Genomic DNA, 20,820 nt, shown 5'->3' on the forward strand with positions numbered 1-20,820 from the left:
ATGACGATGCCAGTGAAAAACACTAGTGTGGACAGATAGTGTTATAAAACAATTTGAAGCGTTTTCAAATGTTTCCTGTAAGCACTAGAAAGCTCACAGGCTCTGGAGGATGAATGAATGGGAGGGTAAATTCATGGAGCAGTTATTTACTCTCCTTCAGCCACAGAAAGAGAGACGCAGTCAATAAAACTCCAGTGAACACTGGCAAATGAGATGTTTGTGCGAGTGAAGATCTGTTGCCCTGTTACTGCATTGCTCAGTGTTTTATTAAGTGTGTGTTTGGAGAGGCTTCAGGAAGGACAAACACTCTCCGGCTGCATCCCAAACCTGACCGACGCTTCCTTCTCCTGCAGCGCTGCATCCGCTCTACAGATGAGCCAGACACTTCACAGTGTTTATAATCCAACAGTCAATCACGTTTACTTCTACTGCACATCTACTAACACACACACAGTATATGATGGTTATCTGTAACACTCTGGATCAACAGATGTTATGGTGTCTGTAAGCAGTTTTAGTGACTGACTTACTAGTTTGGACACAGTCACCATCTCAAAGTGATTTTGATTCCACACATCTGTAAACTGCATTAAAGCCATCCATCTCAACACTTAATTCATACAGATCTGCATGTTTGAAAAGGAAAAGTACCAAATGAAAAATGGATCCAATTAAATTTTAAATCATTTCCACTTCCTCAGATGAGGTGCGGCCAGAAGTTACTTTAACCTTTTCCATTTTTTGATGGTCGTCTCAGAATAATAAACACTTAAAAACACTCTCAGTTATACCAGAACAGCAGCGCTGCTATATATATATATATATATATATATATATATATATATATATATCTAAAAAAACGTCAAGAACATGTCATATTTTACCTCAAAATTACAGTATAGTTCATTAAACACTAAACAACATAGCTAAAAAACACCAGCTGATAAAAAGTCATTGCAAAAATACCTCGGAAAACAAGTTATTTCTGGGAATATCATGAGATTGTTTTAAATGTAATTGAAGGTTCCAGATATGTTTTGAGGCTGCGGTACATTGTGTGTTGAACCACAAAAAGCCTGACGCATTCATGGCTCTTCAGGTTTAAATGAAAGATATGACCGCCGAGGGTTTTTATGCGGTCCGAGGAGAGACTGAACGTGAGAACGAGAGCCGGAGGAAGGGAAGCTTTGGGAAATAAAAGAGTGTTCAACATCATTCACACACACTGTTTGGTCACATTTATTAAAGAGCCACAAATCCCTTAGAATGAGCCTATAGAACGAACACACACACACACACACACACACACACACACTATGGCGCTGCTCTGTTTGCCCTGTAACTTCTCAGCGCTCAGAAGATAAAGAATGTTAATGACTCGGTCCATTTAAAGACGCTGGGCTTTTCTGTCTCTTTCTGGCACTGAATCCGGTTTTAAACGCTTCCAGAACTCAAACCTGTCCGTCTGTCCGTCTAACGAGTTCATTTGTGTCTCTTATTTTTCATTTAGCAGATTTATTTTTGTCTCTGTAAAAAATTATTGTTGCAATTAGCTATGATAACTTAAATAACTTCAGACTCAGGATAACTTTCCTGGATTTAACTTTAGAACTACAAGATCCCAGATAACAGGGAACGTTCTGTCAAGGTTCTCTCAAAGTTATGAGCAAGCGGTTTTTTTTGTAACGTTAATAGAACATTTGTTCAATGTTATCTGGTCTTTAATGACGTTCTCAAAACGTTAGCACAAAAACATTATTTATGCATTGTTCATGTAACGTTTTCTTTTCCAAAATGTTGGATGTTCGCCTAACGTTTTTTCAAAAATGTTACTATTTGTTTCAGAACGTTTAGAGAACATTCTAAAGTAACGTTCACATAATGTTTGTAGAATGATGAAATGGAATGTTCCCTTAAAGTTTGTAGAACCAAAATAAATAAATAAACTTAAATTTAAATGGACGTTTTGAATATTCAGAAATAATGTTTTCAATAACTTTTTACGTTGAAACAACAATTTTTACAGTGTATATCATAACAGTTCAGGTACACTTAAAAATACATAAATATATAAATAAAATAAAAATGCTTTTACTCAAGAAGTACAACCAGTGATATTTTAATTTAGAGATTTTATTTTATTAATAGTTTTTATTTTTATATTTTGCATTTGCCTTTTAATTTTTGTCTAAAGTTTGTTGTTTTTCGTCATTTGTATTATTTTTAAAAAAATATTATTATTGTATTATTTTTAATTCCATATAGTTTTTATTATTTTTTTATTAATTCTTTCAGTTATTTTAGTGCACCAGGTTAAACTAAATGAAAATTAGAAATTATTTTATTTTATTTTCAGTTAGCATTTATTTTATTTCAAAAAACAAAACTATTCTGGTTTTAGTTAACTATAATAACCCAATATAACACAGATGTAAGAGAATGTGTCGTGAATCTAAGTGTTATTTGAAAACAAGTAAAAAAAGAAGCCTTTATTTAGTTTATCAGGTACATTTAAGTTGTTTTAAGAGCATTTGTGCTGGAAAACAAGACAAAGATGAATTTTCTGTGGTGTGCTGGTAAACTAGTAAATCTCTCCGAGTTGAGATTTTACCGTGGTGAATCCGGGCCAAGCTAAGATCACCTCAGATGAACTGCTGTAGACCTCCAGTCTCAGAAAAACACCCAAAACAATGTGCTGGAGTCACTCTGCTGTTCCCCTCGTCCCGCTCGCTTTGGGCTTTTATTTCTGGAATGTTCACATGTGATGTGTGTGTGTGTGTGTGTGTGTGTGTGTGTGTGTGTGTGTGTGTGCTTTTGTTTATATTACATTGTGGGGACCAAATGTCCCCATGATGTAATATAAACCTGAGTTCACCTACATCGTGGGGACCAGCCAGCGGTCCCCACAATGTAAATGGGTTTATAAATCATATAGAATGAGTTTTTGTGAAAAAGTAAAAGTTTGCACAGTTTCCTGTGAGGGTTAGGTTTAGGGGTAGGGGCAGGGTAGGGGGATAGAATGTACAGTTTGTTCAGTGTAAAATGCATTGAAGTCTATGGAAAGTCCCCACAATTCACAAAAACAAACATGTGTGTGTGTGTGTGTGTGTGTGTGTGTGTGTGTGTGTGTGTGTGTGTGTGTGTGTGTGTGTGTGTGTGTGTGTGTGTGTGTGTGTGTGTGTGTGTGTGTTTGTAGTTGTAAATTGGTGGTTTGGACAGAATCAGTGGTGTATTCGCTGCAATAAATGATGTTCTTCCTCAGTGTTTCTGTCTTGTTTTCCAGTACAAACATCCAAACATTCTTAAATCAAGATACATTTACTGGAGAAGCAAAATGACTGCAGATATAAATATCTTAAGTCCTCTTACTTCTCCAGTAAATGTATCTTGATTGTTTAGATATTTGTACTAGAAAACAAAAAGTCAGAGGAAGTGCATTTTTTGCAGTGTAAAGATCGTATCATCTGGTGTTTAGATCACAGATTGGTGTTAATCTCAGTTTACTGAGCGCTTTTAATCTAAAATGAACTAACCAACTTTTTTTTATTATTACAAATGAGTGAGAGACGGAGCACACGAGACACTGTTGAAATATCCAGAGGAGATTCACATGAGATCTCGTCACTCTCATCTCAGAGAAACAACTGAGATATTAAAGAGATCTCATGTGACTTTTTTCTTTCCTCTGGGTGGACTCTCTCTCTCTCTCTCTCTCTCTCTCTCTCTCTCTGTTATCTGCCAAGCAGTCCATGTTTTTCCTCATAAATTCTGCCAACATCTTTCCTCGGCGCGCAGAATAAGCCCTCGATTCTCTCTCTCTCTCTCTCTCTCTCTCTCTCTCTCTCTCTCGTAAAGCACCTTTTTACTGCTGGCCTCTCCGCCACACTCCGCAGAAAAACACACATTTCCAAATAATGACTCCGGCCTGCCAAGATCTCTCCAGTGAGCTGCCAGCTTTCCTTCAGAGAGAGAGAGGGAGAGAGAGAGATCATATGGAAAGATATTGTGGAGATTTCTAGGGACAAAGAAAAGCGAGAGGTTAAAGGTCGAGACTGTAGAGCCGGATAATTCAGTAAAGCTGAAGGAATGTGGCGAGATCCATATGAGTTCAGCTGAGATCGATAAACTGTGTTACAGAAACACACTGACACTAAACTTCAACTCAATAATGTCTCTATTGTCTTTTACAGCAGAAGTTGTATTTGTCTCAGATTTGATGAAGTTTGCATCTGTTATTTTGTCAAGCTGCTCTGAAACAATCTAAAGCACTATTAAACCTGACTTGACCTGTAATGGAAGTAAAACTAAACATGACATGACCATGACAGCAAGTATGACTTAAAAAGTCGAAATGACGACTTCAAAAGTCAAAATTATTCAAAATTATGACCAAAAACGTGAAATTGTGACATACTAAATGACATACTAAATCAGAAATTAGATTAAAAAGACATAATTATGACATAAAAAGTTTAAATTATGAGAGAAAGTCAGAATTGTGACATAAAAAGTCAAAATTATTCAAAACTATGACCAAAAACTTTAAATTGTGACATACTAAATTGGAACTATGACATTAAAAAGTCAAAATTATGACATAAAAAGTCAAAATTATGACAGAAAATCACAATTGTGACATAAAAAGTCAAAATTATTTGAAATTATGACCAGAAAATTTTAATTATGACATACTAAATAGAAACTATGATAAAAAAAAAAAATCTAAATTATGACGTCAAAATTATTCAAAATTATGACCAAAAAAATTAAATTATGACATAGTAAATTGGAACTATGAATTAAAAAGTCATAATTATGATGTAAAAAGTCAAAATTATTCACAATTATGACCAAAAAGTTGAAATTATGACATACTAAATCGGAACTATGACATTAAAAAGACATAATTATGACATAAAAAGTTGAAATTATGACATACTAAATAGAAACTATGATATTAAAAAGTCAAAATTATGACCTACAAAGTCAAAATGATTTGAAATTATGACCAAAAAGTTTAAATTATGACATACTAAATCGGAACTATGAATTAAAAAGTCAAAATTATGACATAAAAAGTCAAAATTATGACAGAAAGTCAGAATTGTGACATAAAAAGTCAAAATTAGTTGAAATTATGACCAGAAAATTGAAATTATGACATACTAAATAGAAACTATGAGATAAAAAAAAATCTAAATTATGACATGTCAAAATTATTCAAAATTATGACCAAAAAAAAATTAATTATGACATAGTAAATCGGAACTATGAATTAAAAAGTCATAATTATGATGTAAAAAGTCAAAATTATTCACAATTATGACCAAAAAGTTGAAATTATGACATATTAAATCAGAAATATTAATTAAAAAGTCAAATTACAACATAAAAAATCTAAATTATTTGAAATTATGACCAAAAAGTTGAAATTATGACATACTAAATCGGAACTATGACATTAAAATGACATAATTATGACATAAAAAGTTGAAATTATGACAGAAAGTCAAAACTGTGACATAAAAAGACAAAATTATTTGAAATTATGACCAAAAAATTTTATTTTTTAAGACATACTAAATAGAAACTATAATATTAAAAAGTCAAAATTATGACGTAAAAAGTAAAAATTATTCAAAATTATGACCAAAAAGTTGAAATTATGACATACTAAATCGGAACTATGAGATAATAAGGTCAAAATTATGACATAAAAAGTCAAAACTATGACCATCAGAATTATATCTTAAAAAGTCAAAATTATGGCATTCTAAATTGAAATTATGAGATTAAAAAGTCATAATTTTGGTTGACATCATTTCAACTCTTTATGTTGTAATTAAAACTTAAAAAGTCTAAATGATGACATAATTTTGACATCAATTTCATCTTTTTATCTCATAATTATGACTCAAGTCATAATTTCGATTTAGTATGCCATAATTTTGACTGCTACTTTTAAAGTCATAATTTTGACTTTGACTCATAATTATGATTTAGTGTGTCATAATCTTATCTCATGATTATGACTTTTGAAGTCAGAATTTCACCTTTCCATCGCATAATTATGATTTAGTATGTAATACTTTTATGTCATAATTATGATTTACCAGAGCATGTTTTTCTTCTTATGTGGCGGAAATGGGCTTCCATAGAAAAACGATCATGAAAAATAACGAATATCAAAATATCAGAAATAATGTCTTCCTCTGCCGGCCGTCTGGTGAACGTGTCAATGGAGCTTGAGGAGATCTGAATCACAAATCCACTGGAAACCCAGGAATGGGAAAATCATTGAGATGGTCCAGGAAAGCTCAGTCGGAGCGTTTCAGACGCTCTCCATATTTCACTATCAGGACACAATGGGCTCTTTCTACCACATTTAGGGAGTTTGTTTCTGCTTTCAGAGTGTTGGAGGAGAGTTTTGAGCTTTTTGGCAGAAAGCAGCGCAAACAGAGACAAACACGAATAAACATTTGCAGCATTAATCACATTTTGTTTGTGATAAAGATATGCAGTGAAAAAAATGGGTGCGGGATTTACTTTGAAACAGATTCACTCCCAAACTACTAATAAATTTCACAAATAATGGCAAAGAAATGGCAAGAAATACACTGAATGAAATTTTGAAGTATAAAGACTGAACTGGAATTTTCTTGTAAAACGTACTCCAACAATATTTACATTCATATTGTTTTTAATTCATATTTTACAATGTATGCTGCTGTCTCAGATCTGAACAGTCATTGCAAAACGGCTCTTAACACCAGCCTAAACTGGTTCACAGCTCTCCTAATGCAGTCAGGCTGGTTTCAGAGGGGATTTGAGCCTTTTCCGACCAGTTTAAAGGGATTTAAGCTGGTTTTCCAACAGGCAAAGAGTCTCACAAATGAGTCTGTAATCGTGTAAAAGAGCCTGATCACGTTTAAACCCAGTGTGCAAACTTCAGCAGATTTACTACCAAAATCAGTGTAGAAAATGTAAAAAACGTCTGTAGATCATGTCTGGGCCAAAACATCAGTCATAGTTTGACTTTCTCTCTGCGCTCGAGAGCTGTTTCCGGATCTTGGCAGATACGGACACTATTTATTGTCAAAAGTTCTCGCCGATGTCCAGAGCAAATCCCTGCCATTACAGCAGGTCACGTGACCTCACAGGAATGAACGAGAGGCACCAGTCGGCTGAGACGGGTTAACCAAAGACCAGAGAACTGGAGTTAACCAGGACACACACACACACACACACACACACACACACACACAGTTTAACATTCTTCACAGCAGCTCCAGATCGAATAAAGTTACTTTACATGAGTAAAACCTGTCAAGAAGAGTCTTATTTTAGTCCTTCTTGGAGTTGTATTTCATCTAAAACCACGGCCGAAATAAGGTGTTTTCGTTTGTCTGTTTAGTCATGTGATGCATATCGTATCAATAGATATTGATGGTTATACTGATACTGTGCACGGCAAAAATTGATGCTCTTCCTCAGTATGTGTGTCTTGTTTTCCAGCACAAATATCTAAACATTCTTAAATCAAGATATATTTACTGGAGAAGGAAATTAGTTAAGAAATTAAGTCTTGTTTACTTAAAAAAATTATTAAAACGAAAATTTGCACATAAAACAAGAACAAATATCTGTCAATAGGACAGAAAAATAATCTTGCTTTCCCCTTGAATTAAGCTTATTTTTTGAACCACATTGGCAGATATTTGCTCTTGTTTTAATCTCAAACTCACTTCACTTCTTTTTTAGGAAACCAAGACTTAATATCTTCAGTCATTTTGCTTCTCCAATAAATGTATCTTGATTTAAGAAAGTTTTGATATTTTTACTGGAAAACAAGACAAAACTAGGAAGGAATAACATCATTTCTTGCAGTGCGGCTGCTAATCATTGTTATAAATGATATTTTGTACAATCTTCATACTACATTCCTGCAAAGATGACAGAAAATTTACTCACAATTGCTGTCCTGCATCAAAACATGAGGGCGATTGTGTTTTAAGGTCAAGCACCGATAGCCTAGTGGGTAGCACTGACATATAGCGCAGTTGCACTTCAGGCGTCCCGAGTTTGAGTCCCGGCTCGTGGACCTTTCCCAATCCCACCCCCCCTCTCTCTCCAACTTACTGTCCTCTCATAATAAAGGAAAAAACAGCAAAAAAATTTTGAATTCAGTACATCAGACACTCCATGACACGACCAATACCGATTAAACATGTTCAATTGGTGAAAACAAGTGCCGACCAAAAGCAAGGGAACACGTTGATCCGACAAAACCTGACAAAATGCCTGTTGCCGTCACAATTTTCCCTTTAGACCAGACATGGAAGAGCGATGTTGAATGCGACCTGAGCGCTGGATATATATATTTTCTTACCTGCATCATGAGCCGTGATGACCAGCGTGTATCTGTCCTGAGTTTCCCGGTCCAGCGTTCGGATCAGGTTCAGCTGACCGCCAGATGTGAGGCTGAACGATCCCGCTTCATTCCCGCTGGTGAGGGTGTAGCTGATCTGACCGTTAGCACCCAGATCATCATCACGGGCAACGACCTGCCGGACACAAGAGTTTTTAAAGCCTGAGCAAATACATAAAATCTCAAATCACTCAATGAGATTAAAATACTGTTTATTATAGGTTTTATTTAATATATAAATGCAAATTTGAATTTACCTGCAACCAGTTACACAATTGAATAGATGAAGCACAAAAACATGATTGCAAATATTGTATAAATCCAGAATGATCAATTAAAAATCACCAGTTACAGTTAAGCATAACAAACTAACTCTGAATGTGGATCCAAAAGTCATATCAAAGTTATTACATTTTGATGAAAGATTATATTTTTTTCTTTAGCAATTTCTTTGTGTTTTAAAGAAGCATTCTGACCACTGGTTGATTTACGTTCTCATTCAGTCTCTGAGTTTAGTGTTGGTTTGCGTGAGCGGCTGAACCGCTGGCACACCTGACTCCAGCTCATTTCCCCTCTCAGGTGAGGTTTGTTTGGACTCGGACATTCGAGACCACCCTCATTATATCATTTAGCCGTGGCATATAACTTTCTGCAGTTACACTCTGTCACCCTACAGTGGGAGCCGGAGCCGAATCCACGCCCTGCATTTATCATTCCAGCGACGTCAAACACTTCGAGTCACATTTCCAAATAAGAGTGCGTTTGGGTTGGAAATCTGCTCTTGCATTTCTGCATGTTAAACCAAATTCATAAATGATGGAGAACCAAACCCTCCTGCTCTAATGAGATGAACTAATGCGACCTCATGTTTAATATGATAGTTTCATCCTTACATCTACTATAATAAAATATATTGTTAGTCTCGAGAGTGTTCACATTAGTCAATAAATATGTAGATCTGTGTTGTGGTGAAGAGCTGTGAGTTTGAGTGTGTATCTCCCGTTTCAACGCCGTTACCGTTACTGACAAAAAATGCAGTGTTACTATAATTGAGCTCGCTGAAGTGTTTTTCATCCGAGTAGCTCTCTCTCAGCCATAGGACCTGCAAAGTTTTTTCTCTGGTGTGTGTTGGGGTTAGTCATACACAAATAAAATTTTAAACAGATAATAATGTACGATGCTCTGTGAGCGTGTCAGAGCACGCGAGCGGAGCGCAAGCTCAAACCCAACTACCCTTTGTGACATGCTGGATCGAAAATATGTGAAATAAGGTGTTTTTGTTTAATTATTTCATTTTAAAGTAGATACTTCAAGCTTTCTATAGATATTTTTCTCATGTCTGTGAGGCAAGTGGCCGCTGAGTTTCGGTTCATTTAGTTCACGCGCAAATGATCGCGCCGGCGCCTCCATGTCGTGATTTATTGTCTGCTATATTTGCTTCTTATTTATTAAATCCAGGGAATTGGTTGATGAAACATTGATTAAAATTAAGATACAATTTTTACAAAACGAAATTCATTTTAAAGAAAGGCTTTCTACAAAACTTAGTGAAGTGGTCAAAATCATGTCTGACCCATGGGCCCTATTTTAACGATCTAAATGCAAAGTGTAAAGCGCACGGCGCCGGTGCACTCAGGGCGTGTCCAAATCCACTTTTACTATTTTAATGACGAAAAAACAGTCCGTGCGCCGGGCGCATTTTTGAAATGGGTTGTCTCTATTCTCTTAATGAGTAATGGGTGTAACGTTCAATAAACCAATCAGAGTGTCATCTCCCATTCCGAGATGCGCTCGCGCCATGGCGGATTGCTATTTACATGGCGGAATTTGTTGGCGATCAGTCAGTTAATATGTGTGTGTATTGGCACGATTGTTCAATTAATTAGCCAATTTCGTTCATCATTATAAGTAGTAATAGGCTGAATTGAAAATAGGTAGCCTGATTCTAATACACGCAATGACTATTCATCATTACATTTTTATATTTATGTAGCCTACACAATAATATTCTTTTACACTGTAATCCTTTTGTTTTTAATATTTGGCATGTTTGTGTGATGCGCACCCCTGTGTGTAATAAGCAAAGTCAACGCGCACTGTGGACGCGCCCAGAGGTGCAGTTTCTACCAACGCGCTCTAACAAAAAAATATTGCGCCATTGACTTTGGATCAGGTTTGAGTTGGTCTATGGCGCAGTCTATTTTCAGCTCCTTAAAATGCGCCTGAACACACCTCTTTTTAGACCAGCACGCCCATGGGCGCACTATCTGAACGGGAAAACACGAACGGCGCCGGACGCAAACTAGCAAACACACTTGCGCTGCGCCTTGCGTCACATTGCGCCGGGTGTATTATATGGCCCCATGTCTCCCAATATATTGCGCATCTTATGATGCATCTTACTCATGCTCTTCACTTTTCACAGTCAAATAGATGAATTTAAAATATAACATATGACTATTTAAACTTAAATATGAAACTACATTTTCTTTAATGGCTACCAACACGTATAGTACAGAGAAATTTCATGTCGTGAGCAAGAGCGGATCACGAGTCGGATCAAGAATTATTTATTTTTAGACTTATATTTAATATTAGGGGCATCCAAGTTATTTGACATATTTTAATTTTTTTTTTTTTTAAAGTAACGCAACAGTTACTTTCCCTGGTAATTAGTTACTTTTATAATGATGTAACTCAGTTACTATTTGTGAGAAGTAACTAGTAACTATAACTAATACTTTTTTAAAGTAACGTGCCCAACACTAATATCTGCCGATAGTTTTCTGAACTTTTATTTTGGCGAGTTGCAGTGAAGATCTTTGAATATGCCCAGCTCAAAGTCTGCATAAATGCCGTGAACTTGCCTGTAAGATGTTCTTGGGCAGGTTTCCTAAGTTCTCCTGTACGCTGACGGTGTACGGCGAGAGCTCGAACGCAGGCGAGCAGTCGTTCACATCCAAAAGCACGATGTTAACGGTGGCGCGATCCACACGTGGGCTGCTGCCGCGATCTGCAGCCTGAACAGCCAGAGAATATGAAGATCGCGTCTCCCGATCCAGGAGCTTCGCCACCGAAATAACTCCCGTCACCGAGTCGATCCGGAAATCTGAGTTCAAGTTCCCGCCGGCGATGGAAAACCGAATCTGCCCGTTGGTTCCCTCGTCCGCGTCGCTGGCGAAAACCTGCAGGATGTCGGTTCCGGTGAGCGTGTTCTCCTCGATCTCGATGTCGTAGATGTTCTGGGAGAAGCTGGGTGTGTTGTCATTCACGTCCAGCACCATCATAGTGACCTCCATGGTGGACGAAAGAGGCGGTTCACCTTTATCGGTGGCCACGATTGTTAGAGAGTAATTGGCCATCTCCTCGCGGTCCAGTTCGCCCACCAGAATCACGCCGCCGTCGATGTTCCCGATGCTGAACTTGTTTCCGAACGGCCCTTTGAGGGAATATTCCACATAGCTGTTCGGCCCGCTGTCGGCGTCGGTGGCCAGCGCCGTAAACACCACCGTATCCACAGGCGTGTTCTCCTGAATGTACGCCGTCGTCTGCGACGTGAAGGTGGGCGGGCAGTCGTTGACGTCCAGAAGAATGATTGACACCTGGGCGGTGCTGGTGAAGCGGGTCATGGGAGGCGGAGCCAAGTCGTTAACGGTGATGACCAGGTTGTAGAAAGACTGCGTCTCGCGGTCCAAGGTTTTCTTGGTCTGTAAGACGCCCGTGTTGGTGATGGTGAACTGGGACTGCGGGTCACCTGATGCTATAGTGTAATGCAGCTCCGCATTCAGCCCTGAAAAACACCACAAATGACATGAAATTAATAATGGCTTATACCAAACTGGGGTTTGTGAGGTTAATGAAAAGTAAAAACACTTAACACTTAAAAATATTAAAGATTTCATTTGTTAACCTGCCTGTCATGTGACCATCAGGGCTGTAATCATTAAATAAAATCATTAAATTACATTATTACATTAAAAACTAAAACTAAATAAATCTTTGCAACTAACTCAAATAAATTACTAACTGCAAATATATAAAAACTAAAATAAAAATAAATTAAACCTAAATATTAATATTAAATATTAAAAATATTTATATTTAAAATAAATATTCAGGTTGATGAAAAGTAAATAATTATTAAATCATAAAAATGAAAAATTAAAATAAATAATTTCAAACAAAAACAATTTACATAAAACACTTATTAAAAAATGATTAAAGATTTTATTTGTTAACCTGCATGTCATGTGACCACTGGGGATATTATCATTAAATAAAATTATTAAAAAAAAAACATTTTTTGTTAATTGAAATAAAGCTGAATTTAAAATATTAATATTAAAAATAAATACTTAGGTTAGAAAATTAATAATTAATTAAATAATAAAAAATATATCAAATATTACATATTAAATATATTAATATAATATTATATTATAAACACTTAGAAATATTAAAAACAAATAATAAATGATAAAAACACATAATAAAATAAAATAAAAATAAAAATAAAAATATAAAAATAAACATTAATTCAAAATATTAATAAAAACTATAACAGTATACAAAAAAATACTAAAATAACAGCAAATAGTCATCAGAAAATAGTAAACATGTGAATGTTAAATTACTGAAATATTAGCTTAAAATTTCAAGGGGACTTAAAGAAAATCCTTTTGCTTAAAGGAGTTTGACTGACAAAAAAATGTTTGGGAATCCTTACATCTGAGTATTGTGCTATGAGTTCATTTGAACATTTTAACACTGAACTCGATTTGTCTTCATTGTAAGCAGAGTCTCGTGCGCTTCACATGAGGAGCACTAACTGTGTCGCACGCGGAGCTTCAGACAGACAACAGTGCAGCACACGGCGTCTTATCTGAACATGTCAAGCACATATAGTCATTACTCGGACATGAAAACGTGGATTGTAAAACAGCACAGACCACAGAGTGTGTACAAGAAATATACTGTGTGTGTTTCGGAGGTTTGGCCGTCATCCACTCACGATGAATGTGTTATTGTCCAGACGTGCTGAAGCAGCTATAACTCTCCAGTACAGTGAGCGTGTGATATGGATCTGCAGATTTAATCTGCTCAGTTCAGAGTAAATGAGCTCTAATTGAGCGTCCGTAATGCCGTTCAGACGGCCGCTCATGTGGAACGCCGTGGCACCTTCCCACACTGGGCCTGTTTACAAAACACCCCGACCTAAACGCTGTCCGAGGTCAGGGGTCAGGGGTCAGGGGTCAGGAAGTGCCAACAATGATGTCTCGGACTCGTATGCGACAGAGAAACAGCGAGAGGAGGAAAAGCCACAGACTCAAATGTAGGTCAGCGTAACCACATTAGAGTCTGAGACACGAGACGTGGCGCTTGGCTTTCCTCAATCTACTCTCAAACAATCTCAGCAAACCTTCCAGAAACACGCGCGGATCATAATTCACCCTGAGACAGGAAAAAACGGCTTTTCTATTAATTTAAACATGAGCCAGACATGATTTTGAGAGATTCAGCCAAACTAGCCTGGGTGTGTAATATTTTATGCTATTATAATAATAGTTTTTGACTACGATTTAACACTGAAATATGATCTTAAATGAAAAAAGTTAATTTACTCTTGTAGAAAACAACATAAATATCACTTAAATGAACTGGCTAAATGTAGAAATGACAATTATAAATAATTGTTTATATATTTCATTCAGTTTAGAATCATATTTTATGCTATATTATACATATTTTTCACTATTCTTCACTGAAATATAATATTAAATGAGTAAACATAGTTTACTGTTGTAGAAAACAACATAAATGTCATTAAAAACATCCAAGAATTGGCAAAATGTAGAAAATGCAATTCTAAATAATCATTTATATATTATATTCAGTACAGAAAAGTATTTTATGCTATAATACAAGTATTTGTGAGCATTTTTACACTGAAAAAATTATATTAATTTAATAAAAGGGAATTTAGTGTTATAGAAAACAACATAAAAATCGTTAAAAAACATCCAAAAACTGGCAAAATGTAGAAAATGATGATTACAAATAATCATATAAATATATCATTCAATACAGAATCGTATTTTAAACTAATTATGCAAAAATCAAAACCAAACTAAGTTAACTAATCAACTTAAAAGGAAAAAAACAGAATTGCAATTTGAATTTAAGGACATAGAGTTGAAATTAATCAAAATTCATTAAACATTTGTATTAAAATGTATTCATTTGTTTTATGAATTTCGATTTCTATGTCCTTAAATTCAAATATTTTATAAACACAAAAAGTATGAAAATAAGTTTAATATCATTCAAAATGATTTTAAATACATATTTGTGTGTAATATAATGTTTTTTTTTATGTTCATTAAAGAAGGTTTTCACAAACTGTTAATTAATTAAATCATTTAAATGTAAAATTACAAAAATAAAATAAAATAAAATAAAATATGGTGAACATGTTGTTAAGTTATTAAAAAAAAAATCCGTTTTTTTTTTTTAAGTAAATATTTTAGCTCAAAGGCTGACGGCTGGCAAAAGACCATAAACGCTTTTGTAATATCTTCAAAGGAACAACAGCAAATTTTATGGCGAAATAAACGTATGCAAACAGATGTCAGCATTCTTACGCCGACATACGATACTGACGGAGGACGCTTCTGTCGGCGTCTCCATCTGTCGAGCGCACTTGAACTCATACCATCATCGGCGTCTCTGGCGCTCACGGTGAGGACAGACGTTCCTGGACTCAGACTCTCCAGGACGGAGCTGCTGTACATGGAGCTGTTGAAGACGGGCGGGTTATCGTTGACGTCCAGCAGGTTAAAGTAGACCCGTACGGAACTGGACAGACCGCCTCCGTCCCGAGCCTGGACCGTCAGGATGTAGTACTGCTGAGACTCGTAGTCCAGCGGACGGGTGACGTTGAACACCCCGGTGACAGGGTTCAGGAGGAAGGTGGCGTCCTCGTCATCCTCCTCGACAGAGTACGTGATCTCACCGTTTGAGCCCGAGTCGGAGTCACTGGCCAGAATCGCCGCCACAATAGAACCTCAATGAAAAAATACAACAGGAAATACATAAAAACTGCACTGACCAATGAAAATCAAGTATTCCAGTCAGTCAATCCAACTTTAGAATGTTGTGGAATGATTGACAGGCTGAGATGTGGTACCTGGATTCATGTCCTCTGGGATGTCGAAGGAGTACACGGAGCGGGAGAACTTCGGCGGGTGATCGTTGACGTCGCTGACGGTGATGTTGACCCGTACGTCAGAGGACTGCTGGCCGTCGTCCGCCCGCACCAGGAGAGAATACTTCGACCTCCGCTCTCTGTCCAGACGCTTGGTGGCGATCAGCTCGCCGGATTCGGGATCGATGCGGAAGCTGTCGTCCGCTCCGCTGATGATGGCGTAGGTCACCAGAGCGTTCGCACCCTGAACAAAACCACACACACTTTCATCAATCATGCTCCGGTTTATAAACATCTACTTCACTTCAGCAATGTGATTTATGAGTGAAACTAAATACACAGTAAGAAGTAAAGTAGGGGGCGGGACTTGATTTTATCCACTGGCATTTGATTGGCTCATCAATATTATCACCTGCTTATGCCGATTTGATCACAAGCAGGAATGCCGCACTGCAATAAATTATGTCTTGTTCTCCAGCACAAATATCTAAACATTCTTAAATCAAGATACATTTACTGGAGAAGAAAAATTACTGAAGATAAAAATAGTAGAAGAACAAAAATTACTAACTGGAAATAAATACAAACTAAACTACGGAAGAGGATTAGGGCCAAGCAATAATAAAAAAATAAAACCATCTCGAGATTAAAGTTGTTAAATTTCGAGAAAAAAGTCGAGATAAAATGTTGAGAATAAAGTCATTAAATTATGAGAATAAAGTCATTAAATAACAAGAAAAAAGTCGAAAGCAATAATAAAAAAATAAAACCATCTCGAGATTAAAGTTGTTAAATTTCGAGAAAAAAGTCGAGATAAAATCTTGCGAATAAAGTCATTAAATTATGAGAAAAAAGTCGTTAAATTATGAGAACAAATTCGTAATTTAACGAATTTGTTCTCGTAATTTAACAACTTTTTTCTCATAATTTAATGACTTTATTCGCAACATTTTATCTCGACTTTTTTCTCGAAATTTAACGTCATTTTTCTCATAATTTAACAAATTTGTTTCCGTAATTTAATGACTTTATTCTCAACATTTTATGTCAACATTTTTCTCATAATTTAATGAGTTTATTCTCAACAATTTATTTAGACTTTTTTCTTGAAATTTAACAACTTTAATCTCGAGATGGTTTTATTTTTTTATTATTGCTTTCGACTTTTTTCTTGTTATTTAATGACTTTATTCTCAACATTTTATCTCAACATTTTATCTCAACATTTTTCTCGTTATTTAATTACATTATTCTCAACATTTTATCTCGACTTTTTTTTCGAAATTTAACGTCATTTTTCTCGTAATTTAACAACTTTTTTCTCGTAATTTAATGACTTTATTCTCGACATTTTTCTCGTAATTTAACGAGTTTATTCTCAACATTTTATTTCGACTTTTTTATTTTTTTATTAATGCTTGGCCCTAATCCTCTTCCATACTAAACAATGAAGTAAACTAACATATATATATATCAAATTAATCACACATCAAATCTGGCTGAGACATTACTCCCAAAAGGATAATTTAAAGTCATTATTGTGTTAAATGAGAAAAGCAACAAATAGACATTACAAAAAAGCTTTATATATGAATATTTAACCAACCTACCCACGTAGGTTTGTAACTAATTTGCATATTGCCAGCCTGTGGTCTTCATTGGCTGAATAGCATCTGCTTTGCACCGCCCTCAATCACTGTAGTTGTATCTGAGACTGGAAGAGTTTGTGTTGTTCGTGTCGAGAAGACGCTGTTTTCTACTGCTAAAGCAAATCCACTTTGATGAGATTGATACAATAAAACCAACGTCATCATTACTGTTCGTATCACTCTGTATCACTGTGCTGAGATTCAGACATTATAATGAGCATCTGGTTTCTGACCAATACCCAAACAGACTGGGCCATCTGACCAATCAGAGCAGAGCAGACTCTGGGAAAGGCGGGGTTTAGAGAGACCGAATCAACATAGAATTTATTATTATAATTTTTTTTTTCAGAAGATTCATTTGAATTGGTATTAGATATATTTACAGACCAAAATATCTCCAAATTATCTCCAAAATATATATATATATAAAAAAAAGAAATTATACTCTAAATAAGAAACTAAAGCTGCCAGTAGGTGGTGGTAAATGTGTTAATGATTAAGTCATTGAATCATTCATTCATTCGATTCATTCAGGAATGAAGTAAACGGCTCTCCCTATCAATGAGTCATTGAATCATTGGTTCACCCGATTGATTCGCTCAAAACGCTGACGAACAAAACACCACTGTGTACAGTTCTGCTCTGGCTTTATAGGTAATATTTTCATTGGCAAAATTGAACAGAAGCAGACAATATTGTGTCTAAAATATAACGCAATATTAACTTCTTATTTATTGAACTGTTGTAAATCAATATCACATTTGCACTCGTGTATGCATCACGTCACACATTCAGAGCTGAACTTCAGATTGCAGTGCCACCAATTAGTGAGAGTGCAAAGTATTTCATTTCCACACTGGCGTTGAGTTTCCTGGAGGTCAGATCTGCAGTCTGCAGCTGACAGCGGAGAAACACAAACCCAACACAGAGAGAGAGAGACGGGACGAGAGACAGACAGCTCCAGCAGTGGTGCTCCGCGGGCCTTTGAACTGCGTGGATATACGGTTCCTCTGTAAATTCAGCTAATAGATCCCCTGATACCTGCGGTGAACACAGCCGCTAAACATCTGATACTGAGCGCCGATCCAACGTGGCACATGAATAACGCTGGTGACAGATTGTGACGTCCCCATTCCAGCAGAAGACAATATGAGTTCAGACAGACACGTTAAAGAAGAGACGCCACACCACATCAAAGAGCAGAAGATCATCGCGGCTCAGATGATCGCTAAAATTCACCACTGAAAACGCTTGCGATTCAACATGAGTCACTTTACTTCCATTTTACACTGTGGACATTCATCAGCCAACTTTTAAACACTAGTAAACGTGTAATTCTTCACTATTCATATACACTCATCTATTAACCCTCTATGGTACGGTGTTGCCTCCAGGCATCGTGGTCTATTTTAGTTTGTTTTTAATAAAATAAGGCACCAACTGATTGATCAAACATATCTCAGGACAGAATAACTCAAATACTAATCAATAAAAGTGCAAAAAAGACCAACAGGGGTCCATTTTGTGTCCTGTTTTAGCACATGTCACATGACTCCATATTTTCTCCAATGAAAAGTGCTTTTTTCACTTTGTAACCATTTAATCACCCACAAAAAATATGAGTCACCTTCACTGGCAAGTAAGTTTACATTATATATCATCAAATGTTTTAGAGAAAATAACAAAAAACTCTGTGTTTCCTCAAGGCAACACTGTACCATAATGGAAATTCATACAGGCATCACAGGTTTGAATAGAAAAGAGTTAGAATTATCTAAATATATATGCATTTTCACATGATTTTGTAATGCACTTATGAGAATAGTAATTCACATACTATATCCGCATATATTATGATCTATAGCACTTCAAAAAGGTATAAAACACAGATTGATGAGGATGATGATGAGGAAGATGAAATCATAGTGACAATCTGTCGTGGAGAGAGTGAGGGTGAGAGAAGATGGAGATGAGGATGAATATGGATTTGATAACTTGATATTATAACATAATAATATGATGGTTTGGTAATATTTGTGTTCCACTATGGTACAATTACTGGATATAAAATGTTACTTTTTATTAAATATAAAACTTTTAATACATTAAAAACTAGATACATTTGTTTGTTCAAGTGTCTAGTTAAAGAAATTGATGTTTTAAATAAATATATTTCCTTTTTCTACATGAAAATGCCAAATGTTTAAATTTTTCCATTGTGGTACAATGTTGCCTCGAGGCAACAAACTATCAATGAGGGGAAAAAATTATTTGTGTTGTTTTCCTGCTTAAAATTGGACACTTTAACAATATCAGTAAACATTTTCATAAATGTTTATTGATTTATTTATTTTTTATAATCATATTGCGTACTATATTGAAAAGCAAACAGGTTTTATAAGATTCAGATGCCCTGAATACTGTAATGTTCTCTCTCTGTCTCACGAGTCTGCTGGAGAGAAGAGATGAATATGATTCCTCAGCTCCTGCAGCCATTGATCAGTGCAGCGGTTCTCTGGATTTCCCATCAGCCACCTGGGCCGCCCCCCTCTTCCGGCCGGCGGCCAGTTAACGCTGTGACGGGCTTCAAGCGCTCGAGGAAGAGGGAGCGACGAGCAGACCAACGGGATGGACGGGACATACGGAAACTCGCTCAAAAGATGGAAAGGGAATGTGAGACGCTCATTTGCTCTGATTATTATCGTTCACTTAAACTAACGCAATTAAAAACAGTTTCGTTACTTGAAATACAATAAACATGGAAACACTTTACAATAAGATCTCATTTGTTTACATAAACTAACAATGATTAATGTATTTGTACAGCATTTATTAACCTTTGTTAATGTTAGTTAATAAAAGTGTTCATGTTAGTTCAAACTGCATTAACTAATGCCAGCAGATATAAAGTTGGATCTTAAAATGTATTAGTAAGTGTTAGTTCATGTTAACTAATGTAATTAACTAATGTTGACAATTGAAACCTTATTTTATTTTAAAGTGTTACCATAAACATTAAATGAAAAGAAATTTTATATATATATATATATATATATATATATATATATATATATATATATATATATATATATATATATATTTTTTTATTTAATATATATATAGATACACATATATATTTAATTTGATATATATGTAATTATATATATATATATATATATATATATATATATATATATATATATATATATAGTTTTATTTCATTTAATATATATATATATATATATATATATATATATATATATATATATATATATATATATATATATATATATAAATAACACTTAGCTAGTACCGTTTCTGTTTAGTTTAACTTGAAGTACTAAAATAACTACAGTTAAAATGGAAATAAAAATTAATAAAAACCATATATGCATATATGAATAAAGAATATATTAAAAATTAAAAAAACACAACACTAAAACTTTAATTAAAATGCTAAAGCACTAAAATTACTAACTGGAAATAAATAAAAACTACAACTGAAATAATAATAAATTAAAACAAAATATAAAAAAAAA

General features: G+C 35.2%; 1 protein-coding gene across 1 annotated transcript in view; it reads right to left on the reverse strand.

Moving 5' to 3' along the window:
• The window catches only part of fat4 (FAT atypical cadherin 4), a 98,911-nt gene that overhangs the window by 31,046 nt on the left and 47,045 nt on the right, over window positions 1-20,820 (reverse strand). Inside the window, exons 3-6 of the mRNA XM_067394083.1 lie at window positions 15,615-15,876; window positions 15,141-15,491; window positions 11,296-12,218; window positions 8,390-8,564 (exon numbers count right to left, since the gene is read on the reverse strand). Of these exons, the coding sequence (XP_067250184.1) occupies window positions 8,390-8,564; window positions 11,296-12,218; window positions 15,141-15,491; window positions 15,615-15,876 (1,711 nt within the window). The remainder of the gene's footprint in view (window positions 1-8,389; window positions 8,565-11,295; window positions 12,219-15,140; window positions 15,492-15,614; window positions 15,877-20,820) is intronic.

The sequence above is a fragment of the Chanodichthys erythropterus genome, chromosome 1 (genome assembly GCF_024489055.1).
Source record: "Chanodichthys erythropterus isolate Z2021 chromosome 1, ASM2448905v1, whole genome shotgun sequence".
NCBI classification, from domain to species: Eukaryota; Metazoa; Chordata; class Actinopteri; order Cypriniformes; family Xenocyprididae; genus Chanodichthys; species Chanodichthys erythropterus.